The sequence below is a fragment of the Chelonia mydas genome, chromosome 6 (genome assembly GCF_015237465.2).
Source record: "Chelonia mydas isolate rCheMyd1 chromosome 6, rCheMyd1.pri.v2, whole genome shotgun sequence".
Taxonomy (NCBI): Eukaryota; Metazoa; Chordata; order Testudines; family Cheloniidae; genus Chelonia; species Chelonia mydas.
The window spans coordinates 50,858,047-50,879,126 of record NC_051246.2 but is presented as its reverse complement, the minus strand read 5'-3'; the positions used below and the strand labels follow the sequence as shown (position 1 = coordinate 50,879,126).

The following is a 21,080-nucleotide window of genomic DNA, read 5'->3' as shown; positions in this document are numbered from 1 at the left end:
GCTATGGCTGAGCAGCTATAGAAGAAGATCAACACTTCAGACAAGACTTCTGGAGTTGAGATCAAGTTCAGAATAAGATTCAGCTGAGTCGATTCCCCCCCCCCCCCCCTCCGCTTTTCCTCCCCTTGCTCACAGGATTTCTTCCCCATGCAACCTGACCAGGGAAACCACAGCTCCTTTGGTGACTGAGCTATTGGGATCCCTCCTTTGCTACTTCGTCTCCCTTTTTTTCTTTGATCTAAGTATAAAGTGGGAGCTCGGAGGCGAGTGTATTTTTAGAGCAATTGACTCCCTTCTAACCACGTGTGCTGCCCATGTTGATCAGGATGACTCTCCCCTCGGCCTTCTTGCCAATCTTGCTCCTGGGACTGCTTTCGCCTTGGGTGGTGCGCTGCGTTCCTTTCTCTGCCCAGCACAACGACACCCTGGAGTGGCGCTGGGAGACTCTCTTCTCCCGCTCCATGGCCAGGCTCCCGGGGGAGAGGAAAGAGATCAGCCGGGACAGTGACTATCTGCTGGGCATCAAGAGGCTGCGACGTCTCTACTGTAACGTAGGCATCGGGTTTCACATCCAAGTCTTGCCAGACGGCAGAATCAACGGGATTCACAACGAAAATCGATACAGTAAGTTGCTGCTGCTTCATCTTCTTTTTTAATTTCCCTCACCTTGTCAATTTCCCGGGGGGCGGAGGGGATTTATGACAGGGGGGCTTTGGCACTTCGAAGTGCGTCTCACCTGATTCCTGACATTTCAGCTGGTGACTTTCATAAACTCCCCTTCTTAGAGGGACCAAATGAAGAGTTGTGGGGCTCTGTAGTTTTTGGAAAAGGTGGAAGTCAGCTGAAGGGCACTTGGCTGTATTGACACTTTTCCTTCTTGGTGCCCTGTTCGGAAAATAGATTCGCTCTCCCAGCGTGTGTTGCACTTTGTACATTAGAGCCTTCTGCACAGAAACACACAAGGGCCCCTTTAGAGGGAAAAATTATTATTGCAGCTGGTTACCTAGGTATTGTGAGCGGCTTACAGAAAGCTTTCCAAAGTCAGCTGAAAGTCGGTCCTAAGAATGCACGGTCAAACTCGAGCTGCATCGACTGACTTCCTCGAGATCAGGTTTGAATTGGGTTATCAAGTCCCCCAGATCAGTGGCATTGGTCCTGCTGAAGACACCAGGTTACTAAGTAAAAAAAAAAAGTGCTTAGCCAGCAGTCCCAGAGCCTTGGGTTTGAAAGTCCACATGTATATGCTTAAGCGGCATGAGCATTGGAAATCAATCAGGGGAAATCTTTTTGTTCATGTCCTTTCCTCCGCCCCCAAGGACTTGTTTTAAAAATAATGGCACTGCAGGGCTCTGATTGCTTGTGTGAGAGCGATTTATGGAGGAGGCTCCTGTGTATGGATAGAATTGCTTAAAGCAATATTTTCCCTGCTGTCGAAAATAATCAGGTGTTCTGCCCACGTCAGCATCTAGATGCTCAGCACCACAGCGTGCAGGGTGTTCCTCCCCCACCCCCAGGTTTTCAAACAGTAAATTGGGATTCCTGAGTCAAAAGCAACTCTCAAGCGTTAGCACAGTCCAATAGAAAAGCATCTGTTAGTGACTTAACCCTTTGGCCCCATGACTTTATCTGATACCCAACTGAAACAATAGGATTTGGGGTTATAAACAGCATGATGACAAATGTTTGATTTGCCACAAACTTATTTTAAACTGAGCAATGAGTGAGATTCCTCGTTCCCGTTTAAAATATCGGGGTTGTTTTTATTTTTGATAGAGCTGTTTTATTCGACTTTATCGAGCCACTGAATGAGAGCGGGATTCAGTCTTTAAAGCACAGGGGGAAACCTAACCCACATAATCATCTTGAAAAGTTTCAGAACTGTTTCATCAAGAAAGTAACTGTGAAGTCACGTATAGAAGCATGTGGGTGATGTTAGGCAAATAATCACGATTTAGCCTTAATTGGAGGGAATAGGTTTGATATGGCCACTGTTCGTGTTAAATGAACCCACGATAAGGTTAATACATGTATCTAGATTCTGTGTGACTCCATATGCATCGTTTTTCACCATAGGTCTGCTTGAAATTTCTCCAGTGGAAAGAGGAGTGGTGAGCCTATTTGGTGTTAAAAGTGGACTCTTCGTAGCCATGAATAGCAAAGGCAAGCTCTATGGATCTGTAAGTAGCAGATGAGATACTGAGTGACTGGCTACATGACCATATCAATCCCCCATGAAGAGCGCCTGTGGTGTTTTGGGTTTAAATCGCCCAAGCCCCAGTCCTACACTGCATGGCTCTTCGAAGTCACGGTCTTCTTGAAGCACTCTGTTTTACTGTGAATGGAAGGGGTACTGTGCAGAGATGCTATTGCAGTAGCGCCTTTCATGTAAATGCCGTTCTTTGCATTTCCAGCCACTAGATGTACTTACTATCCTTCCTGGTGTAAAAGTCACTCAGCCAGGGACCACCCATATTGTCAAGTTTATCCCCAAACACAGTCATCGTTTTGTTGGGCAATACCACAAGCTAGTCTGCATAATAAATTAATTAATTAATTATATAAAATAAATAAATAATAAAGCTCTCCAAATAGGAACAGCTTCAATCAGGCATATATATCTGCTCAGTTTCTCTGAGGGAACTTCAATTTGTGACCAGTCCCACGTGCGTTTTTTGTAATCTTTTATGACACCCCAAATCAATACCTACCCTGATCACTCTTTGTAAATGCTGCAGAACTGACACTCTGCTCTGATGATAGATAGACAGTCATCAAAACTCCCACTGCAAAACTCCCTCTTATTAAAAACAAATTTGATCTGTTCAGCCAGAATGAAAGCATTTTTGCATTGGATTTTGGGAATAAATAGTGGACAAGATTTCACTTTTTAAACCCACTTGGTGCTAAAAATAATAATACAAGTCTTGTTTCAGGTCACTTAGAACTTTCCCTCTGCTTGTTGCCTTCCCCTTTGTATACGTTTCTGTGGCCAGCATCATTTCAGTCCTATGATCCTGTATGTAGAATGCTGCTTTCAGACTGACTTCTCTATCAATGACTTTTCTGTTTCATGTCTTTCCGCACTCATTTTGAAGGAGTTTTGGTCACACAAGGGCCCAATCCTGCACCCCCTAATTCCGGCAAAGCTCTAATTGAAGTGAATGGATGTTTTGCCTGAATGAGGATGTGAATATACAAAGTAACTGGTTTAGGGCCTGATCCTGCACCAGTGCAGTCAAGAGGCCATTTTGCTATTGACTCCAGTCGAAGTAGTATCAGGCCTTCAAAGTACAACAGCTCCTCTGTCATCATCTCTAATAGGGACATCAAGCAGGCGTCTTGGCTGCATTGTGTGCCCTGGGTGTTCTGATCTCCAGTGCAGATTTAACTCCAGCAGGTCGAGCCCTTATTTACAAAAACTAGTGCTTAAAATTAATAATAGATATAATCCCATTAGTTACTTTAGTATCTATCAATGCCAGCCCAATACTGTCCTAGTATCTGTATCCAGGAAAAGCACCTGCCTCCCTTTGTATCCACATAAGAAATTATTTCACCTGCAAAGAAAGAGTGTCCTTGCCTTACCCTTCAAATCAGTTTGCTTTCCTGATCTCTTAGCATCAATGGATCCAAATTTCTCATTCAAGATCAAGTTTTAAGGAGGAAATACTGTCAGTTCTGAAATGTTCTGGGTACCTTCAAAATTCTTCTTTCTTTCCTATCAAAACATTTTGCCAATATTTAGAGGATCCTGAGCTCTGAAATATCCTAGAGAATGTATTGTTGGAGGTGCAGCTAATGTTTTTGGAAGCCAAGGATTTCTGTATATATTAAATGTAATCTATTTAATGTCAGAAAGATCAATGGGCCTATTATTTAAATAAGGTGACTTGAAGGAAGGTTACATCCTGCAAAACTTCCACTGACTTCAATGTAAGGTCTGAAAGTCAAAATCCTGACGGGCAAAGTCCCATTGAATAGATCTACCTGAGGAAACCAACAGAATTTGGCCTTAAATTTATACAAGCTGCATTGCCAGGTGTGTTAAAATGTGACACATTTCCATGGTTGTGTAGACAGACTACTAGATGCTCTTATCCCCTTCGGACATATCTGATTGATCTGGATTTTAAAACCCTTGATGAATCCATGGTTTCTCAATGGGATGATCTCTTCAAAAGATCACTAGGGGGAAAAATCAGCTGTGCATTTCCCTTGATCAGGCCTACACCTGTTGGCAATAATATTTCCACACCTGATGTTTAATATTTCCTCCCCCCTTCCTCCTCCTTTGCATTTCAGACCCATTTCAATGATGAGTGCAAATTCAAAGAGATTCTTCTGCCGAACAACTACAATGCTTACGAGTCCAGGATTTACCCTGGCATGTACATAGCTCTGAGCAAAAATGGAAGAACAAAGAAAGGCAACAAAGTGTCTCCCACAATGACAGTGACACATTTTCTTCCTAGAATCTGAGCCATCTTCCTTCAGACCTACCTCAGCACAGGGGAAGAGACAAGCCACGCTTGGGGAAAACATGGTGCACTTTTATTGGAGAGTTTTATGCAAGACTAGGTGTAAGATATTTAAATTAATTATTTAAGTCTGTATATATTGCCACAAAATTATTTATAGTTCTGATTTTTTTTATTTCTAAAAACAAACAAACAAAAAACCCAACCCAAGGTATTTCATTTGATGGTGCAACTGTAGAAGACTTCTGCTTTGTGGTTTATTTAACTTTTTTTAAATTTATCACAGGTGTGCTGCTATTATGTGTTTTAAAACAAGTGAAATTCAATTCCTATATTACAATGTTTTGCACTGTTTGTGTGTTGTACAGTGTTTGTTGGTGTACACGTATTTGTTTGTTTTATTTTTTAACCCACCACCACCAGATAAGGTCTTAGTCTTTGAAAATGAGCTGTGCAAACCTTTCTCAGTTCTGATGCTAGCTTGTAGGAACTTACAATGTCTGACCTCCTTTGTGCAGTGTTGCTATTTAATTGAAATGGTATCGGTTTACTTCTGGTACAGAAAGTGCAGTGTTGAAGTACTACCCCACAAATCTGTTTTTAGATCTGCCAGTGCTGAACTTTGAACTTTCCTGCAGTCAATCTTTGCAGAGCTACTAGGCAGTAGAGACCCTTAAACAACTATATAAACTCATTTTTTTTCTGTTCAGATAAATAGGAGCATCATTTCTTTTGTGACCCTTAGAGAAAGCTAATATTACATATGATTGCTTTGCACATGAGGTCTAAAAAGTGTGTCAACCCCTCCCCTAACAAACACTGTGAAATATGCTACTATGAACTCGTGTTTATTTATTCAAATCAAAATTCCTTCTTCAAATTTGTAGACTACACTTATTTTCCAAAGCCTATGAAACCCTATTGCTCCCATAATTTTTAAATATATAATCAGAACACATTTTCTGGTTCTTGAGAAACCCAAGCTCTATAGATAGAAGTCAGAGTGGTTTTAAGTGAGTAAAGCTGGTCTATATTATTTATAAAATGCAGTGTTTGGAAGGAGAAATATGCTGCTCTTTTCTATGTCTCATTCCCTGACAAAGTTAATTAATTTCTACCTCACTAATTCTTGAAGCCAGTCTCCTAACAAAATCTGCATAGAAGGTGCAAACTTTTCTCTTCAGTATTATAATTCCAGGAAGGGGGTGGATCTTTGCAATCCCAAATCTCTATTTTTCCATATGTAGCCAGAAGTATTTAAGATAGAGTCAGTTGCATCCTATTTGAGCCTTGTCACGTTTGAGCTATCTTTACCCAGTGATTTACTTTTAGTAAGGATAATCATGGTGAAAATATTTGCAGACAGCTGTCAGGCTGCAGCACTATATGGTCATCAAGTAACCCTATATTTTTCTTTCTATATTTTGCAAATGTAACCCATGTCTCTAAAGTAACGAAGGAAAAGGCAGGTTTGATCATGAAAGAGGGCAGAAAGGAGACCCTGAAATGATGGTAAACTTTTAATTTTTTTTATAAAAGTGAGACTTCATGATCTTAAGTTGAAACCAGGCCTGATCACAATGTTTAGTGAATAAGTTTAATACTCTTACAGGATGTTTACAGATAGATAATCTTCCAAATTCAACTAATCATTTTTGGACATATACAAGTCCCAAGGCTGCAGAAAATTTGAGTTCAGCATTTTTTCTTTCTACATTCCTATATGAAAAGTTTTTGTTCCACTAGAATCACATATGCTTGCATATATACTGTACTTACAAATGACCTTGAAAAGTAAAGCTACTCACCAAAGTTCAGTGAGATCAGAGTGTAGCAGGACCAGATTTTAAACCATCTACTGCTGCTGTTCAAAAATAAAACCAAATTAAAAACAAAAAACAAAGCCAAACCTAATGAAGCACCTAGGAAACATGGTGCCTAAGGATTTCTCTGCAATTTGGGGGTTTTCTGTACTGTCTCTGTTTTCTATATTTGAGTAATCATCATTGTAAAGTATCAGAGGGGTAGCCGTGTTAGTCTGTATCCACAAAAACAATGAGGAGTCCAGTAACACCTTAAAGACTAACAAATTTATTTGGGCATAAGCTTTCGTGGGTAAAAAACCCACTTCTTCAGATGCATGGAGTGAAAATTACAGAGGCAGGCATTATTATATTGACAATAATGCCTGCCTCTGTAATTTTCACTCCATACATCTGAAGAAGCGGGTTTTTTACCAACGAAAGCTTATGCCCAAATACATTTGTTAGTTTTTAAGGTGCCACCGGACTCCTCATTGCATCAATGTAACTTTCGCCACTACCTCTGAAACCTCACAATTCTTCCGTGTTTCAGAAAGCAAAATCAGACTGCAAAGAATTTGTCTGAAGAATGGTTCTTCTGTGTCACCTTTCACTCCATTGAAATCCATAACTGACAGCCTCACTCTAGATGTATTCAGAGATAATTGTTGTAACTTCCGAATATTGTTGTAAAATCTTTATATTGATGTTACATGGTATGAGCTTTCACCATTTACCAGAATCTGTCTGTAGTTTTATACAGGTGCTGTTCAATATTGTGGTGTATGTGCTGTGCACATTTAAATGCATAATAAATGATACACGTTTACACTAGAACTGATTGAAGTTATTTAGAATGGATTTCATTCCTCCTATGAAAGACAAGACATTATTCCTCTCTTTTAAACACATGGGCACCTTCAAATAATATTTACAAGACGTTTTTATGCCAGATGCTCCCAGCATGCCCAATTTTGTAGTCCTTCCTCAGGCAAAACTGTCACTGAAGGCACTGGGAATTTTGTCTGAGTAGGCCCAGGTTCTTGTAGCTGGTTTTAAATGAGCACACTTGCATTCAAGCCAGATCCATAATAATAAATATAAACTATTAATGACAGTAGCAAGAATAGTAGTCACGAGAGACCCAAATTGAAACTGGAGCCTTATTTTGCTAGTTTTATGCAGACTTGTGGTAAAACATAGTCCCTGCCTCTTAGTCTGTCTAGGAGTGATGCTTGATAGGTTTTCACCTGGCTTTAATGAATGCTATAGTCACTCCTTGTGGCAGGCATGCTTCAATGAAATAACTGATTTAAGATTCTCTGGTCCTATTTTCCTTTGCAACTGTTCATTGTGCTGTTACAAACATTTATTGTAATGTCCATTGGGGGAACTATTAGAAATCAAGTACTCAGTGGTGCTCATCTGGCAGGGTTCCTTCTGGTTTATTTTTTTCTCTCACGTTTTAATCTATACTCAGTTTCTCAGAAAAAAATGTCTGTGTGTGTGTGTATGTGTGTATATATATACATATATACATATATATATCTGCCATGAGAAGGGCAATATATAAGTTTGATCCTACACCCACTGACTTCAATGGGAGTTTGTCTAACTAAGAACTGTGTAAAACCGGAGGTAACTCACCCACACTCATCCAACCTGAAAGCAAAAACTTACCATCTGACCTACATGGCCTACATGGCCAATCAAAATAGCCTGAGTTTCACATATTCAATCTTGCATACTCCCAATGAATTGCTCTCAAGCAAATCAAAAACCAAGGAATTATCTGGTGGACCATTTTAAACAACTAATATATTTGAGAAGATCACGATCAGTCCAGAAAGAGAAAAGGAGGCAAAATATAATGAATGTATATTTGTTATGGATTTTTCACCCAGATGTAATGTTAACTGGTGAGGTATGATGAAGTCCTTTTCTGCCAGTTTCACCCAAATAATTAGAGCTCAATGAATGAGGTATTTGATTAATTTCCACTTCTTTTTCTATTTGAAGAATGTACATTAGCAGATCCTGATTTTCTATTATTTATTAGTTATTTAATAATATTTTATGGATAACTGTGAAGTTTGTGTACACCTCAGGATTTGAAATTCAGAATTTGAGTTGTGTTCATTAGTTGTGGTTGAACAACTAAAGTCACTCCAATCCTGCAAAGACTTGATCCAGTGTTTAACAAGCATGTGACTAGTCCCACTAATGTCCACGTGTAAAGCTAAGCATACATACCGAGACTGTAGGCATGGTGTTATTCCTGAGTGTAGAAGTGTAACTCTTATAATCAGGTTTCTGGAGTGAATGTTCCCTGCAAGAATTTAAAATTTGTTTCCCATAAGCATGCAAAGATGCAACCTTAGAGTTCGCTTACTACTAGCATTCATGCTTGTAAATCTTTTTTGCACAAATGTTTGAAGAAAGTAAGTGCAGAGGTGATGTGAATACGTCTGGAGCAAATATATTTAAAAATACAAACAAGTGTTTGCAAATATTTTTTCCCCCAGATCTATAAATAAGATAGCACTCATTACATAAAATAAGCCTATATATTCCCAAGTAGAATGTAATTGATAATAGCTCAGGCATACTGGTAATTAACAAAAGTGTGTGTTTAAATATATTATTTAAACAACTAGAGGACACACACGCATACACACACACACACACACACACACACACACACATAGCTATCATGATTAGGTCTTATAGTTGTTTAAGTTACCAGCATGCCTGAGCTATTATCAATTATGTTCCACCTGAGAATGAAACTATGTAACAGTCTCTATTTATGACCACGGAGCTCATAATATGATGAAACATAAATATCAACAACACTAGAAAAAATGAATGAAATTACTGCTTAACTACCTAAATGAAACTGTACCTAATGATTAGATAGAGCTAGCTGAATTTTTTCCAATGGAAAGGTTTCCCATCAGAAAATGCTGATTCACCAACCTTATCAGAACAGAATTTTCAATATTTTGTTTCTAAATATTCAGGTATAAATTATGTTTTACTCTATACTATATTATAAATTATACTACAAATAACATTTTAAAAGTCAATGTTTCAATTTTATCAAAACAAATTTTTTCAACTGACCCAAAACAACAAATTTTGTTTTGCTAGAAATTTTGAAAATCAGTGTTTTAGTCCAATACAGAGAGAACATTTTTTTCAAAATCACACACATCTTTACAGTACTACTAATAATGAATCCAAAATTGATGAGGGGTTAAGTACCATAAAACTGAAATAGACTAGTGCCCAAAGAATATCTCTTCAAAAGTAACTGTGTAAACAACTGAGATGAAGACAGACAAGGTGCGGGAGGTAATATCTTTTTATTGGATGAAGACAATAAGTTAAATTAACTGACAGTCTCAAGCACAAATTTACTCTTCTCAGGACAAAAGGGCATGAAAGACACCTGATCTCTGGGCTGCAAGGTCAAGGGAATTTAAATGATATGCTGCCATTTCATTTTTTGCAGATCTGTGTTTGTGTCTCCTACTGTGGGGAGCATTTGTATACCCAGGCTTCTAAATGTGGTCAGCGTTTAACCCATAGACATGTCTACAGATAGTTCTATACTCAAGTGTTCCCTTGTCAAGCATGTTTTGCTCTGACTGTTCAATCTAGATGTACCTTCTTAACTGGACATAACTATCATGATTATATTTCTTATTTACATAGTACTACAAATACACGTAATGCTTTCCAATAAGTATAATGAGCAAATGAAAAGTCCCTGCCCCAGACTGATCACAATTTGAGTGCAGAAAGCAGATATGATCCAGTGAACAAACATAATGGACTTGCTGATCAGTGTGCTTAGGTTCCGTCTGGCAGATGAGCGCTCTCACCTTCCACTTTTTGGTCTAATTGTGCTCCCACCAAAGTCTGTGTCTCATGAATCAGGAGATGGGGAAGAAAGGTCAGGCCCAGTGGTCAGAGCTGGAGTCAGAGGCTTAAACAGCACCAAAGGTCAGAGCTGGAGTCTGGGACCAGGAATCAGAGCCAAGGATCACAGCCAGAGTCAGCAACCAAGCAGGAGAGGAGGGCTGGAGTGGACTGGTCAGGACAGGAGGCTGTGAACTAGGCAGGTACAGGGCTAGAGCAAAGCTAGAAGCAGGGCGGGCACAGAAGAGCTTGCAGTTGTGGGCATGTGCATTCAATAGCCAAAGATCAGTTATGAGTGTTGGGCTTAATCAGGTGGAGTAGTCAATCAGACGGCCCTGCTGTGACTCAGCTGTGCACATAGGCATAGGCTGCCTGGAGACTGGGAAGGAACATTTGCAAGTCCTCATTCCTGACACAGTGGGGATTCTAACTAGACCTTTTCTCCTTAAAATCTCCCGCCATTGCTTCCACCAGAGCTAACAATGGTTGAGTCATTACAGTAGACTGGCTGCCAGGGGCTTGACCACCATACGCTCTAAGCTCCTGCTCAGAGAAGATCTAAATGACATGGTGACCAATGACAAAGTTCTGGTAGAGCAGCCTATGTGTAGAGCAGTCTACACTACTTCTCCCAACATTGCTAACATCAGTGTAGCTGCACTCCAGGTAGAAATGGTGGGAAATTTCAGGGGAAAAGTCTAGTGTGGGCAAGGTCACTGGACATTTTGTCATTGACCAAAGAAGGTGTAGAATCAGTCCTTAGACCACTGAGAGTTGAGGCCATGCAACACGGTGCAGGAGTTGCTCAGCATCTCACAGGCTGAAGCCCACATCAACATGTGGCCTTATAATCGGATGCTTCGGGAGAAGGTGGAGTTTTCTTGAAGAAGAGGAGGGAGGGTACATTGCATAGATTAAGAGGGAGTGAAAGAGTCTAAAGGAGCATTCAGGAGAGAGGTTTTAACAGGTTGTCGGAAATGGAAGGAAGCATAGGGTGCAAATGTAGTAGGGTTGCCAATTTTGGTTGGATGTATTCCTGGAGATTTCATCACATGACATAATCTTTAATTAAAGATTAATCTTTAATTCCTGGAGACTCCTGGACAATCTTGGAGGGTTGGCAACCCAGTGTCCATCACTAAGTATGGTAATTTTGTCAATGTCCATCCTGCAACGTGGTGGTGCCGACCCCTGCTTAGACAGTAACTTGAAAAGAAGCTTGAACTTTATGTGGAAAAAGTTAGGAAGCTAGTGCAGAGATTCAAGAAGGATGGAAACATGGTCCTACTAGCAGGAGAATAAACATATCTTGATAACAGTGTCAACTCTGATTAACAGGGATGTGCTTGAGAATTAGAGGTCAGTTCCAGAAGCAAACTTCTACCAGTGTTGTAAGGTTTGCATCTGGAGTGTTGTTTTGATCCATTATAGATAAAGGAGACAGCTGCAACACTCTGATCCTGATATTACCTTCAGCAAAGTTTGGGAGTCTTCATATATGTCATTTGGGCTCAGGCCCATGCCTACGCATGAAGAATACAAATCTTCAGTTGAAAGTTCCGGGGGCTATACATATACATATTGCTATAATATGCAATATGTATAATATCTGCCCTTACTTCTCATATCTTATAGCTGACTGGTACAATGGAAGTCACATAGCCCAGCAACAGAAATGATTTGTCCAGGGATGTGGAAGGAGAGATGAAACAAGGACAGGGAGTAAGAGGAAAGGGAGAGGCAGAGGACAAGGAAGAGAATGGGACATAGAGGAAGGGGGTCAATGGAGGTCACAGGTAACCAGGGAAGATAAGGAAAGGGTAGTGAAAATGTGGGTACAATATAGGAGAGGAGCACAAAAGAAAGGGAGTCAGAAAGGGTGACAAAGAATGAAGAAAAGGAAACACACTGAGGAGGCAGAAAAAGGCAACCAGGGTGAAAGAAGGGGAGGGGGATAGAGGGGGAAGACACACAACAGAAGAAACCAGAGGAGACAACATGGATGAGATAGGAAATATTCTTCCTGTCAAAAACAGCCCTCTTTGAACCAGAAGGAGAAGGTGGGTGAGGTAATGTATTTTATTGGACCAAGTTCTGTTGGTGAAAGAGAGAAGCTTTTGAGCAACACAGAAACAGACAGCCAGGAGGCATTGCCATACAAGAATTGATTCAAATACTGGGCAGGGCAGGATTTTTCAGGGAAGCTGGAAAATAAGACTAATAGAAAGAGGTAAGAGAAGGGGTTACATTTCCATTGGCCTTAAAATGGTTTCAGAATATTTCAGTTAAGAAAAATCTGAGGACACCACACAAAATTGAGTTTCTCCCTTGGACACCTCTTCTCCTGGTCTCTGCCCTGCTTCACAGCTCCCCCTCATTTCATTCTGAATCAGGGCTTGTCTACATGGGAAAGTTTTACTGGTTATTTCAGCATAATTATACTTGTATAGTTAAATTTATATAGTTATACCAATGTAACTCCCAGTGTGGACACTCTCATTCCAGAATAAGAATGGCTTTTTTCACTTTAGCTTAAACCCCTTCCAAAGTGACATCCAAGCTAAACCTAAAAAAAGCATTCTTATTCTGGAATAAGAGTGCACATACGAGAGTTATACTGACATAACTATATTGGTTTATATTCACATTGTCGCTTATCCTGGTATGACTTCCCACAAAAACAAGCCCTTAGCTGCAGCACCAAGTAGCCTTCCCACTGGAGAAATATTTGCAATGCATGTCCTCCCTATCAGTGTGTTCCCATCCCGGTGAGGGCTGGAGGAGGCCTAAAAGCTGGAGGAGGTCTGAGGACTGGAACCACTGGAGACTGCATCGGGTTAGTAGGATTAATATTAAAGGAAGCACTGAAGCAGTCTTGGCAGTGGCTCCGTGGTAGAGTAGGCTAGTTCCTATGGAGGCAAAACAGTTGATCATGTCATTTAGATACAAACCATTGTGGTCCAGCCCACAGGCAAGTCTGACTCATCACTGGGAGAAAGGCCCAGTTCAAGGAGTCAGTTGAGTAGCCGGAAGAGTGAAACAGAGGACTACAAAATAAGGTTGTGGAACAAAATAATCAACACAGAGGGTGATGCACACACATAAATTTACTAATCTGCTGAGCTTCTTTCAGTTAGAGCTGTGATAGGGTACATTTCTTTCAATACCCTCATTCAAGAGTGTTGCAACCAGTTTCCTTTGGGATTCCAAACACTCTTAGATTCTCCATCTATACTACAAGGGGACTGGCATTAAAAATATTCCCAATGGTGGTTCTAGAGCTCCTACTCTTTTACAGTCGCATGATTGATATTAAACAGCTGTATTGACCATTGGCTAACATTCCCAAATACATTTCTGGAAGCCACTGGAAGCAAACAGATGTAGCTGTGGAGTTAATGCAAAAGGATGTAAACAGTAGCTCACCAGAAGCCAAAGCATTTTGTCAAGTGGCTTTGACACTTTCCAAAAACCTTTAAACTGATGAAGAGTTGATTTGTACTTCAGAGGTAACCTGATTAACCACCAGTTTGAAACTGGAATATGTTAATTGGTACAAACATCACTAAATCACTTTCTTTAACCTGTATGAGATAGTGTGAATGAGAGACAACAAAGGTCAATAAAGCATGGGGGGAGATAAAAAATGGTGCTTGGATCACTTGTGCATGTACTGACAGTAGAATACTGGATGATTAGTAATACAAAATAATGTTACATACAAAAAAAGTATTAAAGGAACATTAAGGTTACAAAGTCCAGCACTCAAATGTGAGGAAATGCCAGAATTTATGTTGCCCATGCAATTTAAATCTGCCTTTTTTGTGGGCATGCATTAGGAGTCTTTAATCACATGATCACTTTTTTTCTTTACAGGACTCCTTCCTAATTCATTGTACAGGATGGAGCGTGCTCACTAAATGAGCAGATACTTAAGATTTTATTTTATCTTCATTGTTAAACCAGTGATCCCAGGCCTCACTTACAGCGCATTATTCGAACCTTGCTCTGAAGGTAGAATTATTAATTTCTTCATGAGCTATCTATGGCACTCATCACTATAATATCTGAGTACTTCAAAAACAGTAATGAATTTATTTTCACAACACCCTGGTGAGGTAAAGGGGGGGGCACATTTTACAGATGAGAAACAGAGGCATAGAAACATTCAAGTCGGAAGTGTCCACTCATTTTAGGTGCCCAGTTTGAGACTCTAAGGACATGATTTTTTCAGAGTACTTAGCATTATACACACTTTATACATTCAAAGCACAGCTCCCATTGACTTCAGCTGCAGCTGTGAGAGCTCAGCATTTCTGCTAATCAGACCCCAGGGTCTCAAGTCAGGCATCCAGAAAATGAGGAACATACAATTAGTGACCACCTGTGAAAAATTACGCACATAGGAACTCTGGCAGAGTCAAGAACAGAATCAAACTTTCCAGGGCAGCATTCACCTTCCTTAACCATGAAGCCATTCTTTATCTTCCTGCCAGATCCCCTGCCTCATTCACTGCACATATTCCAGGTTTGCTAATAAATGAAATGGGGGTCCTATAGACAACAGCCTCCCTGTCCCATCTCAGTCCATCCCCAGCTATGGCTCCCAAGCCTAGTCTCGACCCCAGATTCCTTGCCCAGACAGTCCCAGTCTCCCACTCCTTGGCTCCTCATCTGATGTCAGTCTTCCCCTAATACTGGCTCCCGGTCCCCCTCACCAACTCCCAGTCTCCCCCAACTAGTCCCAGTCTCCCTGCTCCTATTTCCCCCCTGTCCCCCAGTTCCCAGTCCCAATCTCCTTTCTCATCCAGTTTCCCTCCCTCAAGTTCCTTTTCCCAATCTACTCCCTCAACCCTTCCCTCCAGTCCAGTTCTTGTCCTCTCTGCATTTGCTTCCTCCTCCACACTGCCTGAGGGCCAGCAGGGGGAGCAGTGACAGGCTCCCTGCTATCACTTCCTGTGCATGGTGGCCCCCTGCATCTTGAAGGGCTAGTGGCAGGGAAAGTCCTTCTCAGCCCCTCTAGCCCTGGGAAGGAGCATGCCCAGTACAGATGGACTCTTCAGGGAATTTAGCTCCCAAGTCTCTACAGAGCATGTCTGAACTGAGATTTTTTCAAAGGTTCATAATTTGGCCAAGTTTATGCAGATTTAAACAGGGATAGCAAAAACTACATCCCTGACACCAGAGTGAGCTTCCTGACAAATTGCCTGTTCCTGCTCCAAAGGGTACAGGCTCTAGAGCAGTGGTGGGCAACCTGCAGCCAGTCAGGGTGATTCGCTGGTGGGCCGCGAGACAGTTTGTTTACATTGACTGTCAGCAGGTATGGCTGCCCACATCTCCCAGTGGCTGCGGTTCACTGTTCCCGGCCAATGGGAGCTGCGGGAAGCGGCAACCAACCCGCATCGCAGGTTGCCCACCCCTGCTCTAGAGCTTCTCAATGAAATGGCTGTCAGAATTTTTTTTTTCATGGGTAAAACAATGCTTTTTCCCCTAGCCTCAGTCTCAGAAATGCCTGAAGCATTTTTCTTGAAACAAAACAAAAAACTGAGGCAGACATCCAGTATGACAAATTTCCACCCAAATCCAGGCAAAGTTGTAAGCAACTGAAAACAGGGTCTTTCAATGGGAAGTATCAGGCAACTTTTACTATAGGTGGTGCTACCAGCTCCACCTATAATCACACCTTGATCACCTGGATGGATCAGTCTTCAGCTGTTCTTAAGACTACGCTGATCACAACACGTCCACCATTTTTCTCGCACTCTTGCCTTTCTTTTCCATGTTTGTCTGAAACATTTAACAATGTCATTTTCCCATCTTCTTGGAGGCCGACTGGGTGGTCTTTTCTTTTCTCACGGGTACCACTCAGCAATGATTGCTGTCCACCTATTGTCCATGAGCCGTGCTGTGTGGCCAGCCCATCACATCTTGTTATGTCTGCTTTCCATGACAATATCTTTCACACCGTTGCGTTCTCTGATCATTTCATTTGGGATGCGATCCAGAAGGGAAATTCCCAACATAGCTCCTTCCATTGCCCTTTCAGCTACCGACAGCTGCTGTTCTTCTCTCTTTGTCAGTGCCCACATTTCACAGCCATACAGCATGGCTGGCAGCACTGTTGAATTGAAGACATTTGTACATGTGGTCTTGTCGATTTTTCCTTTGAGGACATCCTTCATGGAATTAAGTGCACACCGTCCTGCCCGAATCCTTCGCAAGAGTTCTCCATTCAGGTCTTGGCGCATATTAACTTCTTGGCCCAAATATATGTACTGTTCCACTTCTTCGATTTCTTCTCCTGTTACTGTTATTCGGGCTTTTCGTAAGACGTCTGATCGCATGTATTTTGTTTTGCAGTTGATCATTTTCAGGCCGACCTGACTGCTTTTCTTGTCGAGTCTTCGTAGCATGCTCTGCAGTTGGTTGGTGCTTTCGGCAATTAGTACGATATTGTCTGCGAATCTGAGATGGGATAATAGTTCTCTGTTTATGTTGACACCACTCCTCCAATTGATCTTGTTTATAACCATTTCAAGGCAGGCGGTGAATAGTTTCAGTGAAAATGTATCTCCTGGCTTTACTCCTTTCTCAATTGGGATGCGGAGGGGAGTTTCGAGGAGAGTAATGTCTGTTGTACATCCAGTATTCGCTTCCTTCAACAAACTGATGTACTGCGTGTTAATGCCCTGCTCTGCGAGTGCCTTTAATATTGCATTAAACTCGACGCTATCAAAGGCCTTTTCATAGTCGACGAAAGCAATGCACAGCGGGAGTTTGTATTCCCTCACTCTTTCTAGGAGCTGGCTAAGGCTAAATGTATGGTTGATCATGCTGAAATTTCTTCGAAACCCTGCCTGCTCTCTCGGCTGTTGTTCATCCAGACTCTGCGAGAGTTGGTTCATTATCACCTTTGTAAAGAGCTTGTAGATGTGAGAGAGCAGGCATATAGGGCGGTAGTTCTTAAGATTTTCTCAATTGCCCTTCTTGTGCAGCAAGATGGTATTCGACTCCTTCCAGCTTGATGGTATTTTTCCTTCTCCAAGATATCGACTACAACTTAAAGCGAGGGCCTTCCAAAGTTTTTTGGCTCATGCAGAAATCATTTCTGACGTATTTCCATCTTTGCCAGGAGCTTTTCCCTTCTTCATCTGGTAGAGTGCGCTTCAGACTTCACTGACGATTACTGGGGGGACGCGTTCTTCTGACTCTTGCAGCACTGGGAAAGGGATGTTGATTCTTGATTTGAACAGTTCTGTACAGAAGTCCTTGCAGACCTCCTCCATCCTTGCTCTGTCGATTACTGTCTCTCCGTCCTTGTTCTTCAATGCTGTTATGCTCAGTCTATACTGCGTCAATTCCTGCTTGCATGTCCTGAGGCTTTTGTGTGATTCAGCTGTTTAGAAGAGCTTTTCTTTCCAAAAGTTCTCAAAGTCTTCCTTCACCTACAATATAGAGCGGAATCTATGTCCAAAACCTCACCTTAATATCAACGCTAAGGTATTCCCAAACATTTCACAATGTTAAATTACTGTACCTGTTTCAAATGAACAAGGTAACAAGAGACTGATCAAAATTCACCCCAGATATATCCTTTCCTAAGAGAGTAACTGAACTGCTAAGGCCCTCAGAGACCATAAGACATAAACTGGCTGGACATGAAGCTGGTGTACAGGAGACTGCACTTTGTATAGTGCTGTGTATCAATTTAGAATTTAATGCTAAACACTTGACAGGAGCTCAGTTTCATAATCTCTACCTTTCTGTTTCACCTGTCTAGTGTAACTGCTGACAAAAGAACAATGTTTCAGCTACATATGACCTCTTCTGCCTTAAAAATCTGTTCTTATTAATTAACTGTTCCTTAAGTGATTTATAAACAAGAGAATAATTCTTGGGGTCATATCAATGGGATACAATATATAATGGAATTTCTCTTAACTTTTCCACTAAAGTTCTCAGTCACCCCTAACAAAAGGCCCAAAGCCCTTAATAGACCTCCTTTTATTGATTGCTTGAATGATCAGTTAATACACAGTAGTAGATGCCAAGTGGTAGAGTGTCAACAGGTGAAGGAAATAAACTCTGTATGATGGCTATGCCTAAGCTTATGGCTAGGTATAAACAGGCAGGGCTTTGTTATGGTGATTTTTACAAGCACAGATTAGACACAGCCAATTTGTAAAATTTCACAGAGGAGTCACAGAATTTCTACTGCAGGCCTTTTTAAAACCAGCAAGTCTGCAAAGGCCACTAGCCCTGCTGCAGTGCAAGCTCATGGCGGGAACCCAGAGTGCCAGCTTCCTCAGCAGGCCGGTGTTGGGTATGGTTCAGAACTGAATCCTTCAGGGGTAGCTGGCTAAGGGGCAGGGTTAGCACGAACCATCTTGCCCTTGTCCTATGGGATGGGGGTGGGTCTCATCTGGTTAGGGAATTATTATTTTTCATTTCCCAAAGAAGTGGGGATGTCACAGAAGGGAAGAATCTATTGTCGTGAAAAGTTTTTATTTTCACTTCTGCCCAGAGAAGTGTTTGTTAAATGGAGGATGGGGGAGGGATAGCTCAGTGGTTTGAGCATTGGCCTGCTAAACCCAGGGTCTGAGTTCAATCCTTGAGGGGTCCATTTAGGAATCTGGGGCAAAGATTGGGGACTGGTCCTGCTTTGAGCAGGGGGTTGGACTAGATGACCTCCTGAGGTCCCTCCCAACCCGGAGATTCTATGAGTAATAGCCCAACTTATAGCAAAGGTAAGTTCTGCAACACAATGCCTTCATGAGGTTTTCATTTAAGTGAAATTAACGCCTGTGCAGAGGACCAGTGTAAGGCGTATGCATCACTTAAGACCCACCATAAATGGGATTTCAGTGGTGCATAGACTTTGTACAGGTCCTCTGTATGGGTGAATCTCACCTTTAATGCATTTGTTTTCACACTACAAAAGGCCGTGACTAATAGGACGGAAAGGGGAGTGGATGCAAAATCCTTGCTTAGGAATGGAGTCAATACTGGTGAAACTAAGGAAGGACAGCTACTTCTAAGAACACTTTCTACACTTTAATATCTCAGGTTTGTCAGTTTGTGGAGGCAAAACATTTAATGTATTGGGTTCTTACTTTTGTGGAGTAACAAGTATATGCGAAATACAAATACTGTGTACTGCTACGAACCTACAAGAAGTGCTTCTCTGGGATGGTATCTCCTGGAAGAGTCTAGCATAAGGACCTAACCTTGACTTAAATATGTAATTGCATATCTCCTCAAAGTTTACCAGCTTTATGCACAAGGCTTTTCTCCATTCTCTAGACTGTATTTTTCTTTTATAGCTTTGGAGTGTCCTGGGGTCACAAAACTTACTTACATTAATTTATTTGTTCATTGCTTAAACCCCTATGTAGTTAAATAAGGGGGGGATGTATGAAAGGCTACAAACACGTACACTTACTGGCCCATCTAATCTATCATTCAGGAGCACCATACACATGATGCCTTGATTCTGCCCATAAAGACCTGTACCTACATGGATGCTCTATTGATTCCAGAAAAGATCTATATCTATCAAGTATCTACCCAGGCAGTTCCTTTTGAAGGATCAAGCCCAACGTTAAGATAATGATGTCATCTTTACATGTGATCAGGGAAAAAAAGGATCAAGTACAATTTCTTGTGCAAATAGTGGTAATGCAGTAAGGAACATACAAATGACTAAATGATTGAATGTATAACTGAGAGTCACAAATACACATTTAATATAGATTTTGCAAGGATCATTTTTGATTCAGTACCAAAGGATCATTTAAAACACCATCAAAGAATACATACTTATACTAGCATAGCTGCTAATGACCAGTAATTATATTTTCTATAATTATTAGTGTATTGACATTTAATAGTAATCTTATTAAATCTCACTGGAAGGACTATGTTAGAACTTTACTTCAAAATAATGATACTTAAGGAAAATCTACTAAATCATTCCATTTTGGTTCTATTTTAAATAGAATTTAGGTTGTAGATGAGGGAGTTCTATGTAGGAGATTTTGAAAGTAACTCATTTTATGATTTCATCTGAAAGATATGGCAAGTCTAGAATGCAGTTTACCAGTACACAACTCATGAAGTGAACAGGAATTTTCTGTGACTTTCCCAGTTTCATAAATAAATCACTCAGATTATTTTCCCCAACTGTAATCCATTTGTAAAATAATTGGAGTAATCAGAAAGGCTGATTTAGGCTTCAATAGATAGATTATTGCAATAGTGCTGGTGATTAGAAAACTTAGTGAAATTTAGTTGTGTATCCCACAAACAACAGTTGGTAACAAATATTCCCTTTTTGCTGGCTAGAGAAATTTTAGGAAGGTGATCCCTATTCATTTGTAAAATGAATATATTCCTGATAATTGAATTAGGAACATCAGTTGCACAGGCAAATACCAATCACAGCAGAGATGCTGAGGTCCACACATAATTTGTTCCTGACTCTTTAGCAGTGTCCCCTCAGACATACAGAAAGCAGAAAGCAAACACTCACTGCTTAGCTCTCCCACCTAGTAAATACTTCTGAGCATCCATTAGGAAAAGCAGCCTTTGGCACAATGGTTTGTTTGCCTTGAGGACTAAAGGTCTTTTATGGAGATCTTATACTAATACAGTACTTGAGCAAAACAAGAATCTGGCATGTCTGATAATTTGAAGGATGCTCACATAGGTCGAATGACATATATTCAGATACAACCTTATATTACAGATCTGATTCAGCTTTATTGAAGTGAATGGGAAAATTTCTACTGACTTCAACGGGTTTTGGGTAAGGTCCTGAATCAGTTATTGGCATGGAAATGTTCCCAGCACATTTCTCCCACATGTATTCTTT

At 40.9% G+C, this 21,080-nt stretch overlaps 1 protein-coding gene across 1 annotated transcript; it reads left to right on the top strand.

Annotated features, from left to right (window-relative positions):
• The first annotated feature begins 286 nt into the window (after positions 1 to 286).
• On the top strand, positions 287 to 4,500 carry FGF4 (fibroblast growth factor 4). Its single transcript, XM_007067945.3, has 3 exons — positions 287 to 624; positions 2,074 to 2,177; positions 4,303 to 4,500. Exons 1-3 carry the CDS (start codon positions 315 to 317, stop codon positions 4,477 to 4,479), a joined length of 591 nt encoding a protein of 196 aa, XP_007068007.1. The 5' UTR covers positions 287 to 314; the 3' UTR covers positions 4,480 to 4,500.
• Positions 4,501 to 21,080: the final 16,580 nt, after the last annotated feature.